The 19,277-nt window shown below is 39.2% G+C and overlaps 1 protein-coding gene across 3 annotated transcripts; it reads right to left on the reverse strand.

The window, feature by feature from the left end:
• Window positions 1-257: 257 nt before the first annotated feature.
• Window positions 258-7,773, reverse strand: LSM6 (LSM6 homolog, U6 small nuclear RNA and mRNA degradation associated). 3 transcript variants are annotated; one of them, XM_026087505.1, is made up of 4 exons: window positions 7,752-7,773; window positions 5,798-5,910; window positions 2,057-2,170; window positions 258-524 (listed from the first exon to the last, which is right to left on the reverse strand). In XM_026087505.1, exons 2-4 carry the CDS (start codon window positions 5,889-5,891, stop codon window positions 490-492), a joined length of 243 nt encoding a protein of 80 aa, XP_025943290.1. In that variant the 5' UTR covers window positions 5,892-5,910; window positions 7,752-7,773; the 3' UTR covers window positions 258-489. The 3 variants fall into 3 exon arrangements, with proteins under 3 accessions (XP_025943290.1, XP_025943291.1, XP_025943289.1); XM_026087506.1 differs by lacking the exon at window positions 7,752-7,773 and adding an exon at window positions 7,532-7,626; XM_026087504.1 differs by lacking the exon at window positions 7,752-7,773 and adding an exon at window positions 6,915-7,013.
• Between the last annotated feature and the right edge of the window lie 11,504 nt (window positions 7,774-19,277).

The following is a 19,277-nucleotide window of genomic DNA, read 5'->3' on the forward strand; positions in this document are numbered from 1 at the left end:
GATTCAAATCCACAGTTCAAGATTTTTTGGCTAATTTAGCAGTCGGCAGCTGAACTTTTTACCCGATGACTCTTCCTACAGTTTGGTATTTAAAACTGACTCTCTGTTTTCCAAAAGGGACACGTCATTTTCACCAAAATATTAGTTTATCCCTTCCTAACCTCAGTTAAACTATTGTTTTGCCATCAGTGCAAGGCTCTGATTTGCAATTATGCCACACTCGCTTACTTTCCAATCAAATGAACTGTTGCTTTGAATTAGTCTTGCAGCACTACTACATACTTCATTTTTATTTTTCTTCCGTACAGTGGAAGCAAGCAATGCTTTGAAACTGAAACAAAAACATTCCAGAAGTTTACACTGGTTTACATTTATTAAAAAAAATTTAAACACCTGTGTATTTCACCTGTGAATTATTAACTACAAATCAAAGAGGGGTCATCAATTCAGAGAGGTTCAGAAGTACAAAATAGCCTCCTTCTGGCATCTTCACATCCTCCTCTTCTGTGTGCTTATGTACAGTACTGTGAAAAGGAGAAAGTGACACACATAAGAGTGCCTTGGTAAATAAGGTACAGAAGCCTGTTCATTTAAAACATCTTATTTTCACGGTAAAATAAAAGCGTAATAAATCCTATTCAGCATGAACAAAGTCAGGAAATTTGTAAAATCAGGTTTCAAGAAATGCTATCAAACTTACACATATTATTTTGTTTCAGGTATTATATTCATAGCCAAACTGTACACCCCAACAGATGCAGGCTGAACTGAGGGAAACTACAGCCAGCTACTCTGCAGCATTACTTAGGAGTGCATGAGAGAGTTTCTAAGCAGCAGAGATTATGGGGGTCAGACACAAAAGTTCTGATCTTCCAACAAAAGGTGGAAATCCCAAGCACTTATGGCAAAGCTAATGATAACAGCAGCTGACATATTCCACCTACTTTACTGTTGATACCAAAACATCATTTCCTGTACGCTTTTTAGGAGTGTTTTTCCTTTGGGTTAGAACCATGAAAAATGCATTTTGAATACTCACAACAGGAAATTATACAAATCATGCTACTATACCTGTGATGTCTCACTTTTCTGCTCAGCCTGTTCTTTGGTCTTCTCTCTCATCCATTTGTTTTTTTTATAATAGATTATTTCCATAATTGATTCTCCAGCTCTCTGGAGCTCTCTGTCACTGCACTCTTTCCTTTAATAATCCAAATTCCTTGCAAAAAACCTTGGCCTTACTCAAGGATTGTTCTTCCTTCCACGACAGAATAACATCTTTCATGCTGGTACCACATTCTCCTTGACACTTTATGTACCATGGAATTCAGTTCTTGGTTCTTTTTATTCCCTCCTTCCCTCCCTCCATTTTCTTCTTGAGTAGCTTGGTCCAACTGTGCTTCATTTACCTTTTCCATCAGTCTCTTCACATCTGACTTGTGAACATCTGTTTATTTTTAGATATTCTTCTCCCTGGCATGCCTGCTCTTACAGCCCAACTAGGGGTCTGACACCACAGTCCCATTTCAGCAGCCTGGGGTACTCCTCAATGTATAAGAAAAAGCAAGTCTGTCTCGTAGTGGAGCAGGATGTTAATTGTCCTTGAAGTGAACTAAAATCCACCCACTACACTGGGACATCCAAAGGCTCGATAGTGAAGTCTAAGTATTAGCATGATTTTCTGCTATCAATATCTGTGCTGTATCATAAATTTACAGAATAGTTTACTTAGCAAAACTCAAACTTCTGTGGAGCAGAGGCCACCTAAGCAAGCAATAAGTACACAAGGGTAAACCTGCCAGACAACAGGAAATTGAGTTCTAAGGAAGGCTAGAAAAGAGCATGCTTCCCTAAGAGAACTTCAGGTTCAGAGAGAAAAAGGAACATAGGAATGCTGAGGAGCACAGACACTGAAGAGGCACTACAGAAAATAAATATGTTAAGGTTTCCAAGAAAGCCTGCAGGCAGTCACTTACACCTCAGCCACTCCTCAAATTCAGAAATAAACATCAAACACAATCTTCTTATGAGCAATAATACAGGGAGAAAGAGTTACCATTATTTCCTCGGATAAATGCGTCCCCATACTTGTTCTTTAATTGTCCGTTTACATATTCTTCTGTCTGTTCCAGAGCTATATTCATATACCCATCCAGGCAAGCCAGGACACCTGAAGAGAGTGACAGTTTAAAAGTGAATCAATTTAAACATATCTTAAAGTAACTAAAAATGCATGGTATTTGAACAGTACAGAAAAAAATCTCTTCCTAACAAAACAAAAATCCAGGCTTGTCCAGATGAGACAGTTGGCCAGAGTGTTCTTAAAACAATTAAGCTAGGAGTGAGGAACCCCAGGCTCTAGTAGCAATTTTAACATCACTTGATATGGGGGGGGGGGGGGGGGAGGGGAATCATTGAGGCATGACTTTCAAAAGATGAAAGACTTCCACTTTGAAAGTTTAAGTCCCTTCTTGCTGGGTTTTAAGTCACTTACCTGAAGAGAACTCGTGACGTTAATTGTAACTGATTAGACTAAGGACAAGACTATGTAAATCAAAATTTCAATCAACATTTGTCAGGTATTTATCTGAAGAATAGCCCTTTTAATAAAGGACACCATACATTTTTTCATATTTCTTATTTTCATGCCTACAGATCTACAAGAACATTGGCTGCAAGTCTTTGTTTTTGTGTAAACAAAATTCTACATAATTTTCAACAGACAAAGTGTTTTCAAATGACACTGAAATCTTCCCACAAATATAAAATTATACTGTTTAATTATTGCACATCAAAAATATTCTCTGCCTTTGTAATATTTGATATTCTTTTGGTCAAGAAAATGGACATYTGGATAGCACTGTTTTTAAGAGAAGTATTTATATTCTCACTTCTTGTAGCCCCTGTTCTGGCTGTATCTTGTTCAAACAGTACTTCCTATGTGCTGGCAGTATGGTGGCACATTCCTTATTCAAAATCCCTCTTCAGTATTTACACCCACTGGTAAGGGCATTGCAGTGGATCAGAACCACAGCCACCTACAAATTTAGCTTATCTGATGAACAAAGAGATTATATATGTAAGGAACTGAATGTGGGGGTAAATAGATGTAAAGAATTGAAGAATTGCTCAGAGAATGCAATCTGATTTGTTAATCATGCACATAAAACAACTTGTAACAAACTGTATTTATTATCTCGGTCTTGCCTGTGTGTTTTTMCCACTTCATCTTTGCACACATAGACAATACTACTAAAATTGTATTTTTCTTTGTTTGGAAAGCACCTTATTTATTTATTTACCTTGCATTAAAATTTGAGAAATACTGTGTATTGGCTGTACTTGGGGAGTGGGGGAGAACTCCAGTCAGAATCCTCCTCTAGGACATAGTCTTATTTTTCAGAAGTGTTACGGTAATATCTTCTATTAAATAATTAAGAATTTAAGTTCTCCTGTGCCAACTTGTAATGGTTGGGGGAATGTTATTTTCCTGTATGTGTTTTTCTTTCCTCTGTTGCCACATAAACAGGAAAAAATGACTGCTCACAAAGTGCTATTAAATGCACAAAAAACCCGAACAAAATGAAAGTCAGAACTCTCTTTCACTCCAGTAATCCCGAGTGCTCCAAGTAACAATAGTAAGCAAAAAACTGTCTGTCCAAAGTTGTAATTGGACTGTGTGGGTTTTTAAGCTATCATTCACTGGGCCATAAATGGCAGTATTTTCAGACTCTTTTGTTCCTAGAGTGCATTCATGCTTGTTTCACTCTCTTCCTCCTTCCCTTTGTATTTTCTCTACACTCAGGCCAGTAATGGCATCAAATATTGTCATAGCCCACCCGGGCTAGTACTTTATCTTCAGTTCCATATAAATATCCATCTCTACACATAGAAATCATACATACTAATTTACCACTGATTACCTGTGCACTTTCCCAAGGCTTTTTCCCTTAGATGTGTGCATGCCCTTGGCAGAGAATGAAGATATTTTACAGCTACAGAGCAACACTTGTATTAGGTCACATTTGTATGTACGATGGCTAGGAGAACAGAGGTACAGACATAGAATTAGCAACGCAGCCTAGAGGCAGAATATAGACAGATCTGCAATAAAAGTCTGCGATGCTGAGTTTTTTAATGTTTGGGATTTTTTGTTGTTGTTTTTTATTGTTGTTGTTTTAATACAAATGTTGGTTGGATTTCTGTAGAAAATGAATTGAGTGTGTATTTTTCAAATGAGAACAGCATACTGTTTTTAACTGCACTCTGGCAGGATAACATCAAAGGAGGCTGCTGGTGGGAAGGAGGGAGAGCAGAAGGAACAAATAAGGAAGACAGGAAAAAAAATCCAATGCCAAATAGCACTGCGTAAAGGAACTGTGGGTCAACTCTTTCTAGACCTGACTGTAGGCATATTAAACTAGTAGAATCCCAGGCCCAGTCAAGGTGAAGGTTGAGTGGTTCATCCACAGCAACTACAGATTCATCTTACTGGGCAGAAGGTACCAAAACAAAATAGTTCATAAAGAAAATAGTGCATGCAAAAACTAAACCAAGTTTAGCCCTGTACTTCTAGGCAGATGATGACTTGCTTTAGTTGACTTTAATCAGCTGTTACTACAGTCTCCTGCAAGAAAGAATTTACAAGGGCAAAAGACAAATGAGAAGCAGTGAAGTTTTTCAGCCACAGATCCCACCTAGAAGTGCTCAGAATACATGGTTCTCAAAAAAAAAAAAACAGATTGCAAATATCGTTACCTGAGAGGGACACTAAAGAGGAACCAGAAGGGATCAGAAAGTGCTGCTTGCCCTGTCAGTGAACAATCACAATTTAAAACTGTCCCAATACAGAGATTCCTCATCACAGCACAAACAAGTCTTCTCTCACAAGCACCAAGCTGAAGCCGACTGAATTACACCTCTGAAGCAGTGACCTGTAACAGGTCCATAACATTTAAATCTTTCCATAATAAAATGCCTAGCTTATGCTGAAGAGGAGATGCATGAAAAGTTTTAGTTTAATTTTGAATCCTATTAAAACAACCTGACAAGCTGACAGTCTTATCCTAAAAGGAGTAGGACACTTCACTGAACGGAGAAGTTTCATTTACTACTTAAGAAAGCTACAATTCTACATACAGCTCAGAAAGATTTACAAATGGGCTGAAAAGTACTGGATTAAAACTGCTGGACTGCTTTAATACACACTGCAGATATAGGAGCAGAAGTYAAACAGAAAAAGCTTTTTCTTCATCTCCATGGGTCTTGATGCGACACAAGTCTAGGCAGTGTCTAAGTAAGAATGTAAATAACTCCATTTCATCTCTCATACATGACTGTTTAGTAGCTTGGTAGGCACAGTTTACTGTTCAATGCTCTTCTGGACCAAGGTGTATGAGGAGTTGGAGAACAGTAAGGTGAAGGAAAAGGGTAGTTTTAACCAAGCAGGCTAGTAGAGAACTGGAAAGGGAGCTGCCTGGAAATTTCAGGAGTTGCAATTCAAGCCAATCTCAGTTTAGAAACTTGGAATCATCTTAAGGCTCTAGTCTAATCATCTGTGACTTAGGACACTAATGATTTAGACAAGTCATTTTAATCTCTAAATCCACCTCCTTTTCATTAGTTTCTCCAGAGTTGATCTTTTTCTTTTTTCTTATGTCACCATTCTGAGATCTATTCACATACTCCAAGATTTTGGGTCAAACTGCTTTGCTTTTACAAAGCACTGCATCTGTTCCAACCTCCCCAAACAATGAAATAGACTTTACTTAATGTGGGAGACAGAGGGAGAACTTACCTCGATAATCAACTCCAGAATTTAATTTTACAACAACTGGCCGTCCGATGATTTGCTTTAGGAAGTCACTAGGGGTTTGCTTCCGTAGACTCATCTTGATCTTCCCCGGTAGGCTGGGAAGAGGAGAAGGGGGAAGAAACATTTGGATAAGTAACACACTCAAATGTAGACTTTAAACACTCAACACAGACAGGCAGTCCCCTGATTCTCAAGACTCCCAGTAAGAGAAAATATCAAAGGAGATAAAAGGAAAACCTTAAGGGGAGATGTGGAAAGACAGTTCCTAGAGCCATAGCATTAAACCTTCCATCTGACATTTTTTTTATAACTTCCAAAATTCTTGACAGGAATCCTTGATTTAAAATCATTTGCCATGCTGTGCAACTTGTAAACTTCCAATGTAGCCAAAGGCCTCCATTTTTCTTTGCTGAAATGGATTTGTTAAAATTACTGAATAATTAGTAACTGGTTCCTATCTTTGGGGGGGGGGGGGAAGGAAGCCAGTAGATGTTCTACATATAGAAGTCTGAGCTGAAACAACAAGAGAAGGGATTTTGATCTCAGTTATACAAATATGAGCAAGGAGTAAATTTGAAAGGATGACTTCAAACGAGTCAATTAAGTTACACTAAGTTTAGAGTTAAGCACTGTAATTAACTTGTGCAAAAGCCTGAAAGAATGCTGCGGTTTAAAAAATCCATGGTACAACATACAAGCACAGTTTGGTATGAGGCCCTAATTCAGTATTGCTTAACTTCTGCTTTAATGTTATTTTAAGTCATTTTGTCTAACAGCTGTTCTACATTTTAAATTAATTGTAGAAAATAGTGCTAATGATGAGTTGCCACCATTACTATGTCAGCCTTTTGTTGCTCGATTTCTGTGGTAAATTGCAACAAAATATTTCATCAGTATGAGGATTTTGAGACTTTCCATCATTTTCATATTAACATACATCTTACAATTTCACGTGTGATATCTACAGTATAATACTTGTTTGCATAACATTTTATAGATAAAGCTTTCATACAGGCATGCTTTGAAATAGCTTGTACTGTACCAGGTACACTGCCCAAACCGGACAGAACTGGGCAAGATCTGCTTTCGCTAGACTTACCAATTTATCTGTACTACGGATCCACAGTTTTTGTTTTTACTTGCTGTTTTTGCGTGTGTTTAAAAACAACTAGAATAGCCCCAAAAGATACTTTGACAGTATATACACCWTGGGAAATATTTCTAAAGAAAGGTTTATGACAGAAATCCTAAATGCAATGTGAAGCTTTACTGCCACGTGCTTATAAAAAAGCAGAACACCTAAAACAGGTGTCTGGCACCAAACCTCCCATCACCGACCTCCTCTCCCCCTCGAAAAAAAATCAGGCTGGATGTACTCATTTTCCCAGCTCACTGTAACAGCGGGGAAGAGGAGAGGGGAAAGGAGGAAATGAAAAAATTCTGTGTGGACCTAACAGGAATAAAAAGGGACTAAAACCGTGGGCGCATGTTTGCGCACACATTTTGCCGGCAAAATCCTCCCGGCGCCGCTTTATCTACCGAGTAAGCTTGCCGTTTCACTGCGCTGTTCTAAGCTGAGGCACCCGCCACCGCCCAGCCCAGATCCGCGGCCCCGAGGCGGCGGGGTCCGTCCCGAGAGCGGCGGCGGGGCCSCCCGGGGGGGGGGGGAGGGGGGAAAGGGAGGGTCCCGCCGCCCCCAACGGCCGCCGCACTCACCCGCCGCGCGCCGCCTGCGCCCCTTCCCGCTGCTCGCGGCCAATCAACACCGCCCCGCTACGGCGCGGCGGCCGGGACAAAAGGCGCCCGGCGCGAGAGCGCGTTTGGCAAGGCGGCGGGGGGCGGGGCGGCGCGGCCTCCCCTGGCGGTGGCGGTGGCGGCGCCGAGTGGCGGCTCGGCGGGGGGCGGCGGAGCTGGGGGCGGTCTGGCGCCCTTTCACCTGTGCTTGACCCCCGGTGACCCCGGAGCCCCGGCCGTTGACCGTTAGCCGTTGGAAAAGGCCGCTCGCGGCCTCCGTGCCCTCCCACCTCGCTGCTCGGCGCGGCGCAGGGCGGCGGCGGGAGGCTCTTGCCTGTCCTCAGGCGGCAGCTCCGAAACGAGCGTCCGGGGCACTGGAAACCAGCCCTGTTTGCCACCAGTGTGTATCGTGAGGGCGTCTGGCAGCGCCGGGAAGTTAAACTGCCCTCTCCGCGGTGCAGGGAGCGAGCGTGCAGGTCTCGTAGCCTGCAGCGTGCCTCAAACTTACCTTGGAGGCTATTTCTTGCTCTGCCAGGTTAGTTGCTAGCACCCAATAGTAACTATTTTTTTAATACTGCCAAGAAAATACTACAAAGGGCCATTTGTTGTAGTACTTTTCCTATTGCGTTTTTTGAATAATCAGAATTGCTTTCACAAAACTACGGATGCACAGGTCAATACAGAAGGTAGTTGATTATCCCTGGACAAGCAAGGATAGCTGCTGTCTGTTGTCTCTCCTCTGTCTAGCTTGTCCACATGTACAGAACTTCATTTTTCTGTAGCTAAGTCATCACTCCTGCTCGTGATACACGTCAGTCCTGTGACCTGGAAAGCTGAAGTGGTAATGACCCTCTTCACATTTTTCCCAAGCATGATGAAAAGTGGAATCTTGGACACATTTCCAATTGTTCTTGCATGACACTCAAATACAAAGTTTCCTACCTTATAATCTGAGCTGTTTTAAGGAGGGACCCTAAAAGCTTCATCATCAGATGTCCGCACCTTTGACTCACACACAGAAAAGCTTACCAGAAAATCACCTATAATAGTTCTCACTCCTCCTTCCGCTTTTACTGTGATTGTAATTTTTGCTTCTTTCATTAATACAGAGAGAATAGTGCATGAACCTAAATAGGGGCATGGGGGGTCCAGTTATGGGGACTCCAGCGTGCATATTTTTCTTGATCTTTTGAAAGTGACTAAGGCTACAGGAAGAAACTTCTTAAATCTGAGATTATTTTAATAGGTTACTCCATTTCTGTTTTATATTATGAGAAACTCCGTCTTATTAAAGGCTGTAAGTCATATCTATTTTAGAATTATGACAACGCAAAAGCATTATTGATTTCTCATAAAACTCCTCCAAAATCTATCTGGACGTTCTGCTAGTGATTCACCTTTAGAATCTACTGATACTTTATAACCTAAATTCTGATTTGTTAACGTAGATGCAGTTTTTATATGTTTTGCTCATATTTATACCAGAAAATAATGTCTCGTTGATTTCTGATGGAAAAATGATATGATCCAGTATATAATTCTATTCTACTATAATGAGATTCTATTTATTCCCAAATGATCTTGTCTTATATAGGCCTTACCAGATTTCAGTGCAGGTATCCTTAGTACAACTCTAGATAGGAAAGTGTTGTTCAGTTCATTTTACAGGTGAATTAATGAACGTAGAAGCTAAGTGGTTTTTTTCCAGTRTAATCTGAAAAGAATACAACAAAACAAGAAGTTGAATTTGCATCTTCTACCTCTCCCTCAGCCATCTTTTCCCCTTTCCTCCAGCTATCACCATAATGTCTGGGAAGTCCTTTCTTTTTTAGGGATTTACTACCATGACAGGAGTTAATCATCTGTGAAAGCTTCTGAACTGGATTTTTTATTCTTCCATTATTGATTTAATATCTTAGTAAAACTATTAATTCTCATGATGCAAAGAAAATGTACTATGGCTTTTCAGAATATGGATTAGTAAATGTTTCCTTCTCTTCCTTCTAGAGTTGTTTATCTTCTCTTTTTTAACATGTTCGGTAATTTTTTTTTTTTTTTTTCAAAAGCTTAGGCTAAAGGGCTTTAAAAGGCAAGGTCTGCAAACCCAGTGAAGTTCACCTTACTGTCCTAGAGTTCAAGAACAGGCATGGTCAGGAAAGTAGGGCCACACTGTGACCATGTTGCCAGGCAACCATCATATTAATCAGGAGGATCCAACTGTGCTTGATTATATCTAGCACTTGAAGCAGAAAAGGAACCTAAAATAGTTACTACAGGGAGAGCAGGCTTACAAAGTTTAATTTGGCCGCCAGGCTTCAGTGCATAATATTTTGATGAGGAAGTATTCTGTTTTTCATTATTACTGATCTCTGTGATAAAGACTGGGCAAGTAGATTTCATGCCTGGGCTGGTAAATTTTCATAAAAATTTTGCGAGTCTGGCTAGGGATGTTTTGTGATTTGAGAGCCTTCCTTTTTTGTTTTATTTCTGACTGGTTTTTCTTTGCAGGTTGTATTTCCTTTTTGCTAGTCACTGCTGAGCTATTTTGCCTACTGCCCAACAGGCTGCTTTCTAGTTAGGTTAGGCATATATATGTAGTTATAGCTTGTGTGTGTATGCATACTTTTGCTGTTTGATGCCAGTCAGCAAAATTCCTGTAATTTCCTGCTTAATACTTTATTAAGCTTATAAACGTGTCTATTTTGAGTCATGGGAATTGAGATTGGTAAGAATTTTGTATCCTTAGCTCCCCTCATTCATGGCTTGCCATCAAGTCAGGAACCCAAATCTTAGTTTTCTGTGGTTTGCTTTAAGTCTTAAAACAATCTCACATGCTATTCTTAGTGGTGAATTGACCTTTGTGCAATAAGATGTATATTGCTGAGCAGTTTGGTGTAGTGTGATTTGCACCTGGAAAATTCCTTTCTTGTACATTCAGAAAGATTATGTAATAACATCTGTTAATGCATAACCCAGAGAATGTTCTATTTCCTGACTGACAAAATTGAAATGACCTCAGGAAGGTGGTCTTCAAAGGGTTTAAGTAATCCACATTCAATGGAATCTCTAAAGATTTCAAGGCTTCAAGAGTGAAAATAAAATTAAGACCCCATTGGCTAATGATTCTATTCTTTTTTGTTTCAGTCATCTAGATGGAAAAGGATTTAGATCTTAAAATTTTGCAATAGTTTGCTATCATTAGATTCCTTTAAATACTGTATTGCTTTATCCTTCCATAGTGTACTACAATAGAGCTTTTTCAGCTTTATAACTCACTGAAATCAGTGAGATGCTGCCCTTGCATTTTAATCAAGATGAACTTGAAAGGTGAACATTGTAAGTGGTAGAAATTATTTATAATTTGGTAATAAAAGTTTATGTCTAACACTCCAAATTTCATACATCTGCTATGTGCTGGCCTTGAGATATAGAACAATTGCAGTTGCCTTTACATTTGGCCTTAGATGAAAGGTCATAAATTACAATGATTGAGTTCATAGTCATTCCCAGCTCACAAAATTTCCATATTAACATCTTCACCTCAAACATAAATGGTTACAAAGTTACAAAGAAAAGAGTTGTGTTGGCCTTTGTCAACTGAACTTAATGATGGAAGTCTGTGGAATGTATACTATTGCTAACTCTTAAATGCAAAGCATTGCAGAATCTGTGTTTCAAAGGACCTAATTAAAACCTTACAGTTAACTTTAAAAATGAAATGGTATTTGACAGTCTCGCTCTTTCTTTTTAATGCAATAAAAACTGCTTCAAAGTTAGGAAGGTTTTCCTTTCCCAGCTCCTTGAAATAAAAGCATTCCCATAGAGCAAGATGGCTATATAACACAATGTGTTAAAAGAATTGTCCAATTCTTCTAGTTCTAGTGAAGAGAATTTTACATAAGTTAAATGCAGAAGAACAGCAATCCAGATGGCAAAAGAATGTCTGTGGCTGACTTTGAATTCAAACTAAATAATCCCAGGCTGTAATCCAGTGGATGAAAGAAGAAGACGCAATAAACAATCCTCATCTGAAAACTGGGTCACAGAGGACGAACCTGTTCTGGCCAAAATCATGGCATATGCCAAGATTTTAACCATCAAATTTGGTACCTCCTTAGATTAGAAAGAAGAAAAAGTCTGAAAAATATGCACTAGAATAAGGGGCCAAGAATCAGTTCCAAATCCAGGGAATCTGTGTTTGTATAGAGCCTCTGAGAGCATGTAGGGAGAAGGACAAGTCAACTTCCGTGAAATAGTGTCAAGGTGAAGAAGCTTTGCAATTCAAGATTAACATTGTAATTGCAGGGTTTTCTGAGGGCACTGAAGTAAACACTGTATTGCATTTCTAGAGTTCGAGAGATGGAAGTTGAGATTTTGCTCCCACTGAAGTCAGTGGAATTTTGCCAATTACTTCACTGTACTGAAGTCCCATCTAAAAAAATAACAGAAATATCAAAACAAATCTGAGACAAAAGCAAAATCAGGATAAGACTCTTAGGTTTGGTTTCTTTCCATGTGCTTTGCATCAGGAAAGCTCCATATATGCTTTCGCCTAAGGGAGAACTGAGCCCATTGATATGTTGTGCTGCTCAACCTGATAAGAAAGCCGCCTCATGGAGAGTGGACTGGGTGCTTTTCGATCCTGAAATTGCTCCTGTGCCAGGAGAATGGGGATTAGCATCCTCCACATCTCTGTGGACCTCCAGGCCTCCGGCTGATTACAAGCTAGTGGATACAATTTGCTGAGGGTTCTCTGTCTTGCCTTGCACTGCTTGACACTGTGTTATGTGCAAAGAATAAATTGGTGCCAGCTTTGCACTTAGGCATGGGACCACTGAAGCTGACCACACCACACCTCTGTGCCGTGCTTCCTGGTAGACCCACTCCCTTAATATTGCTGTAACTATCACCTTCTCTGTCTGTTTATTTCTTCCAGAGCCGTATCTCTTTGCTATAATGTTTGCTTGTCAGAGGTCTTCTGATGTCCTGGGAGTGAAGAATAGGACATGAAGGTATTGAAGGGTGCAGGAAGAAGCAGCAGAAATGAAATATTAGGACCTCCCTCTTTTTCCTCAGCAGCAAACTTCCAGGTAACATGGGAGCCCTGCTGCTGCCAACCTCAGAAGATCATCAAAGCATTTTAGCAGGTCTTCAGGGAGCTCAAGAGAGAAAGAATAATGTGGGAACTCAGCCTGAGGCCTTCTCTCCTTCTCCTAGACTTTCAGAAGATCCCCAGAAGATTTCGGAGTTCACTTAACTCCCTCAAAGTTCCTGGGAGCCTTCTCCTTGGCTTCCCCCAGTACAGAAGCTTTTTCATGAGCCATAAGAGGTTTGACATGCATTTTGCATGGAAGAATTCAAGCCTCCCCAGCATTTGAGTGATGCTGTATCTGTGCCCATAGAGCAAAAAGATCAGAGACTTTTTTCCGTAAATGAAGGCTTAGTTATCCAACATTATTTGCCATACTATGCTAAAATCATCAGAGCTGCTGATTCCCAGCAATGTTCTTAGTTAAAAATTTAATGCATTTTTGAATTGGACCTTAGTCAAAAAATACCAGTTCTGTGCAATAGATTTTAGATAGAAGAGCGTAATAAAATCCTGTCCTCTTCAGGTTCTTATGTTGTGCTCGTCACCCCAAGATATTCATGCTTTCCAATACGGACTAAGTGACATGATTAGCTTTTGTCACATGTTTGTCTTTCCTGCTTTCTGTTAATATGCTAATAATGTTAAAATGTAGTTTAACAGATCACATGAAAATTATGCTTTCTGTTGCATTTAGTAAAGGCTGGAAGCTCCACTTGATTTTTTTTCTGCAATATTTAGCTAGATTCTATCCAAAATATGATCAAATTGGACCCAGTCCTTTATGTTTAGACTTTTTAAAATATTTACCTTAAAGAAACACATGTTCTCTATTTTTTTCCCAGTGTGGAATATCAATTCCAGATGACATTTCAATGTAAATGTTTCCATAGCTAGTTTGATGATGCGAATGCAGGACTTCAGGTTGCAAACTTAAGTGTCAAGTTTAAGCACAGACAGAGGGGCTGCAATGTGGTTACTTTAAATTGGTCTGCTGGTGTAAAGCATCTGCAAAGTTAGTTCCCAGATCCCCAGAAATTCTGACATGGACCTGGGGCAATGAGGAAGTAAACATAAGACACTGTTCTAATTAGTCGTGAGGTAAATCAATCCATACCTTGTTCCAAAATTCAATGAAGGAGGAAGATAAAAAAGTGTTTTGCTACCTTTCTGTCCTGCTCTTACCCTTCCCACTTCAGGATCCAGCTGATGCCACAGGACAGAAGCATCATCTGACTGGCATGAAGACTGAGTCTCTTTTCAGGAACTAACTGGATCTGCCAGCACCTGATTTTTTCTGGCCTCTCAACCTGATTTTTCCATTTCTCTGAACCTTCACAGGTGCTTCATATATGGGAAAAATTTGTGTTGGCTGCTCCTCAGAAGAGAGTCTTAGAGTCTTTCCATGGATTTCAGCAAGCAGTGGATTATGGATCAAGCCTAAAATAAGTTCTGAGTGGGTTTTTTTCCATCCACATGTTTCAGTCTCCCAGAAATTGGAATACGTAAGCCTGAACCTGGTAGTGATACTTCACTGGATGAAGCAGCTAGCACAGTTTAAGTAATAAGTTTAATAGTAGCAAATTGAGTTTTATTGACACAGGCCACAACATTATATATATAAAAAAAGTGTAGATAACTCTGTGAAATTTAAAGAGTTTGCTCTGGAACATGCCATAACAAAATACTGGAAAATGAAGACACGAAAAGAGAGATCAAGATTTCAAGCTCTGAGGTTGCAAACCTTTTTTGTTGCTGCTCTTGTATGTTTGTGCAGTATGCAGAACCTCCTTAGACGTTACTGAAATGCAAATAAAATCATAAAAATGAAATCATGTTAGAGAGCAAATAAGTATACAAAGATGATTCAGTTTGTGTGAGGAGAGTGCCTTTTTGGATATTAGCCAGACTGGAAGCCACAGGTGAAGGCTACAACATCAATGTTCACTCTGCTGACATATGTTACTGTTGTGAGGATACTGGAAATAGGCAGAAGCGACAGTGTTCCTTGTAGCTCAGAATACCTGGGTTCTCATACGGCTGTGCCAGAGGCTTCCAGGGTGACCTTGGGTGAATCACTTATATCCTCAGTGGCTCAGTTCCCACGTTCATTTAATTAACAGAAATTTGGTTAGATGGAAGAAGCTATTTTTATTAGTATAAAATATTTGGGAAGTGGTGGGGAAAATAGGAAAGATATATATAGAAAAATATCAAATATTCCTGATTTCAGTAATTTTAAACATAAAGATTTAATCTACTGATAATGCAGGAAATAAAAAAAAAWTAATCTATTAAATATTTAAATATTGGAGATTATGGTGTAATGATTCTGTTCTTTCTGTGCCTTTACTAGCTGGAGTGCTGGAGAGTTCCATTTCTTTAGAAAAAAAGTGTGATTTAATGTCAATGTTAGGTCACTCTTGGGGCATTCATGAGCTGGTATTTTTCAGTGGCCCCAGTTCCTGGCCATTGACCACAAAATCACTATTTCTGAGGTTAAGGGATCAAAATTGAATATGATTATTTTATAAGATAACAACAAAAAAAGGTGAAATCAAAAAGGAGGACTAGAAACTGTATATATGCATGATGAACAGTCTTGTTAGGAATAAAAAAAAGGTATTAAGTTTCATACTAAGTCACAAATTAATTTTTATCTGAGTACATTATGTAGCTCTCTTGTCTTTTTAACTTCATTATCTTTCAATTAATACACTAGTAAAAATAAGGACAGTACAGATACAGATTTGTCAGTATGATCTGACTGTTTCCCTGTTACCCAGTCCTCGGAGCCAGCAGTTTCAGAGGTAGTAAAAGCCTCAAATGCTGTGTTCATCTCTGATTCCCTGGTGTTCACACATACAAGAAAATGCTCCTACATGCTTTAATCTTGACTGCTTTTACAAGAAAAAAATATTACTGGAAAAAATTATATAAAATGATATTGAAGATTATGTACTAACTCTTCCAGATCTGTGATAACAGGTATGAACATTATCTTCCAAGAGAGGGGAATGACACAGGGAAACTGTCTCACTAGTCTGTGTTTCATTTTTCAGCTTTCAGGGAAAACTGCCATCCATGCTATCAGTGCAGCTCCACTAGTCCTAGGAATTGTAGGACCTTTAGCATAAAAGCAACTCCTGTGTTTTCCCATCACCTAGTCTTACCTAGAAGGTTTAGCTGATAGTAGTCTAGAGTGCCTGTAGCTATCCAGGACACCTCTCATTAAAAATTGCACCCTTGCCCTGCAAGTGGACATAGATGTTCGAAACAATGGCAAATGCTAAGAAACCACTCAGCACAGACAAGACTGTGAAACTGAAAAGGCTCCAATGGTTCTTCTGAGGAGAGGAAAGATGATACAGAAGCTTGATCAGTAGTCCTCGCAGGCTTCTGTGGCCAGGAAGGTGTTGGCAGTATTGCTTCGAAACAGGTTATAAATCCCTTTGAATTGGATCATTAAAGAACTACAGCTCTCATTGCTGTGCTCTGCTCTGCTCTGCGTAAACAGAGGACTTTGTCTTCATTCTGCATGGAAGAGGAAGAAAATCCCCTCTGCATTTCAGAGAAACTGGAGGTGAAGAAGCAAGCTGTGGGGAAAGACAGAAGCAGGGTGAGGCCTGGCTGCCAATGGAATGCCACAAGAGAGGCTACAGGACTGGAAATGAAGTAAAGCTAAAAGCTGTGGGGTAGAAACATCCCTTTGGAGCCCACAGACAAAAGAGTTAACAGACGCCACCCTCCCCCGGTCTGTACTATGTGCCATTTACTCCTTTTCTTTGTTTCCTGGTCCCGTTTCACTTCCAGCTCTACTGAGAGGCTCATGCTCTGGCTTCCTCCATGACATATTCAGAATACTTTGGCCTTGCCTCTCCAGACCATGTCCCAGCTATGTCATCTCCTCAGCTTCTAAAATTTTTCTATATGCTCACCTTCCCAGTTCAAATCATCATTTACCTTTTTTTTCATATGTTTTTCACCTGGGCACTTGTCTACGCAGATCTGACACTACCAGTTGATTTCACATAATACACACAGCACAGACTAAATATATATTTCTGTCTCTGGATGTAGGGTTCAGACATTAAAATCAATGCCTTGGAGGTGAAAGGTTTTGTCATCCATAATTAACCCTTGAGTCATTCATTTCAGCTCCCTGAGTAGAGTATCAACAATGGAGTAAGTCATTTGAAAGAGGAAATTTGAAAATACATATACTATGCTCGCATGCCGAAGTTTCCTCAGTTGGAGAGAATTCTAAGCATTTCACATACAAGGAAATGGGGAATAGCAGTAGGATTAGTATTCTCTCCCAAAATGGAGGAGAGGTTTTTGTTATAATGAAGAAATATCTGTTTCTATTAGATATTTCTATATCTAAGAATATTTTTATATCTAAGATATTTCTATATTCTAAGAAATATCTGTTTCAGCCCATTACAAATGAATAATCACATGCTGTGTGAACAATTAAGAGGTGCACCAGCAAGTGATGCAGATTTCCAGTCTGAAATAAAGAAGTCAAGTATTCGACAGGCTAGTCCAAAGATGTAGGATCTGTTCTCGCTTCTGTTGCTGAGCCGCTCTCAAATGTTACAACAGGTCATTTCACCGCCCTGTGACTCAGTTTCCCTTATCTAAAACAAGAAGAATGATACATCTAAAGTGCTTTCAGATCAATGGTTGAAAAGCATTACATAATAGCAAGGTATTATTAATATCCTAATGATGCCATGAGACACAATGATCAATATTTATATTTTTCTTTGCTGTTTAGGAGGTATTTTGCTACTAGATAATTTCTAAAGTAGTATAGATAATAGCTGAATGTTGTCACACTTTCATGCGGAACATACAAGTCCTTTGGTATCTGTATGATATGAAGATGAAAAGCAGGTTAAATTCTTGTACGTCATTTCTCTTGAGGCTGGAGGGCCAAAGTCAAAGGGAAAATCTAATGATTTACTGCATGAGCATGTGTAAAATGTATGCATTAATAAATTCTACAGGACTGTATATTCATGCTTTGCTTACATTGTTTTTTAAGCCTGAGTTTTTTAAGGAATTGAAATAGAAAGGATTACTTTAAAAAATTGTCCCACATTAAATAATCCATGCTTAAGAAATTGTATATTTATTTAAGTAACCTCATTACTACYAGACTACTTTTTCCTTTTGACAGTAAAGCAGAGTGCTTATCTTCATATTTTCATAATGAAAGCTCCCCAAGCACAGGATATTGTGGCAGATTTACAGCCTTTGAGCCAGAGAATTGACAGGTATTTTAATATGAAAGGAGATATGATGTCTTTAATGTACAGTGATGTCACTTCTAACAAGGTAGAAGCCTGCTTTTTGCACTGCAATCACCATAAGAAGTGAAACCTGTCTGCTTCAGGAGTGACCTTTCAACCCAGGAAAAGGTCACAAATAATAGACAAAAGAAGGGATGCTGCTTACTCAGGTGGAAGGACACGCTGATGTTAGAGGAGCAAGGCTGTTGTGGATGTGCATTAGCTCCAGGAAGTCAAAGCTCGAAATAGTCTAGCTAGAGCTAACCTTGAGAACAGAAAAGGGAAGGATAATGAAAATCCTCAAGGGAGTGTTAAACTGAAAGCTAGATTGCCTGTTGACCACCTTTTTTCCCTTTTATCCCACACTGATTGGTCCTAATAACTTGAAAGTGATATTGACAGCGATACAGTCTGTCGTTAGCTGGGCACATGGTTATTTCACTGAGAGAAAGGACAGCAACCCAATACCAAAATCTAGGTCTTTTATTCTAGACTAGACCTACAGATTTAATACTTTGTCTGTGAAATATTTGCCAGTGATTTTAAGGGCTAATTTAAAATGTTCTTAAGATTTTATTGTGTAATTCTGAAGCTGCACCATCCTTAAATCTTGTATACAAGAGCACAYGCTCAAAAGTCTGTAAGACAGCAAGAAATCTCAAGGTCCAATGAATATCTTGTCTTAGTATTTGACTGGTGACTTTGGTTAAAGACAGGAAATTAAAGTATGCAGGCAAATACTCCTTGAGGAGRTTCAGTGCCTTTAACCTAAGATCCAAGAAAATCAACTTGGAATATCATGTTATTTGGCATTTTGACAGTTTGATCTTGAAGAACATATTAAGGGATGAAAAGAATGTTGTCAACATGAGAAATAACTCTTCTGCTTTTCTATTATATTTGCAGAAAACTTAATTGTAAAAGAAAATGCTTCTCAGCAGGATCTGAACAATCATCTCTTCCTAACTCGCATGCCAGGGCACTGAAACAGTAATACTCAGGTAAGGAAAAACAAGGAGGAAGACACAGTATTGGCTAGGCAGTATAGTATTATCCTAAGAGGAAGCGTTAATGTCAAGATAGATCCGTCTGCATGTGTCTGCAACACTAGAAATGATCATAGACCTCATGAAGATCCCTGTAAGATTCCACAGTTAGTTTCATTTTGAATTTAATTTTTACAAGTGTATTCTAAGAGGTGACTTTTTTTTWAAATTTGCTGTGAAACAGCTGTTTTCTTCAAAATGTAAGGAAGAGAAACTGCAAATTCAAGTTTACATATAGAAATAAAACTCACATTTCAGTAGAAAATGTCAGAAATACTGGTACTACAAGTTAA

The sequence above is a fragment of the Apteryx rowi genome, unplaced genomic scaffold (assembly GCF_003343035.1).
Source record: "Apteryx rowi isolate R43461 unplaced genomic scaffold, aptRow1 scaffold_72, whole genome shotgun sequence".
Classification (NCBI taxonomy): Eukaryota; Metazoa; Chordata; class Aves; order Apterygiformes; family Apterygidae; genus Apteryx; species Apteryx rowi.

Coding starts and splice junctions, on each gene's coding strand:
- LSM6 (XM_026087505.1), bottom strand. CDS start 5,891: ATGAGTCTACGGAAGCAAACCCCTAGTGACTTCCTAAAGCAAATCATC. Junction 2,171..5,797: donor TTCTGGAGTTGATTATCGAG/GTAAGTTCTCCC, acceptor CACTCTCTTCAG/GTGTCCTGGCTTGCCTGGAT. Junction 525..2,056: donor ATTTATCCGAGGAAATAATG/GTAACTCTTTCT, acceptor TCCTTTTCACAG/TACTGTACATAAGCACACAG.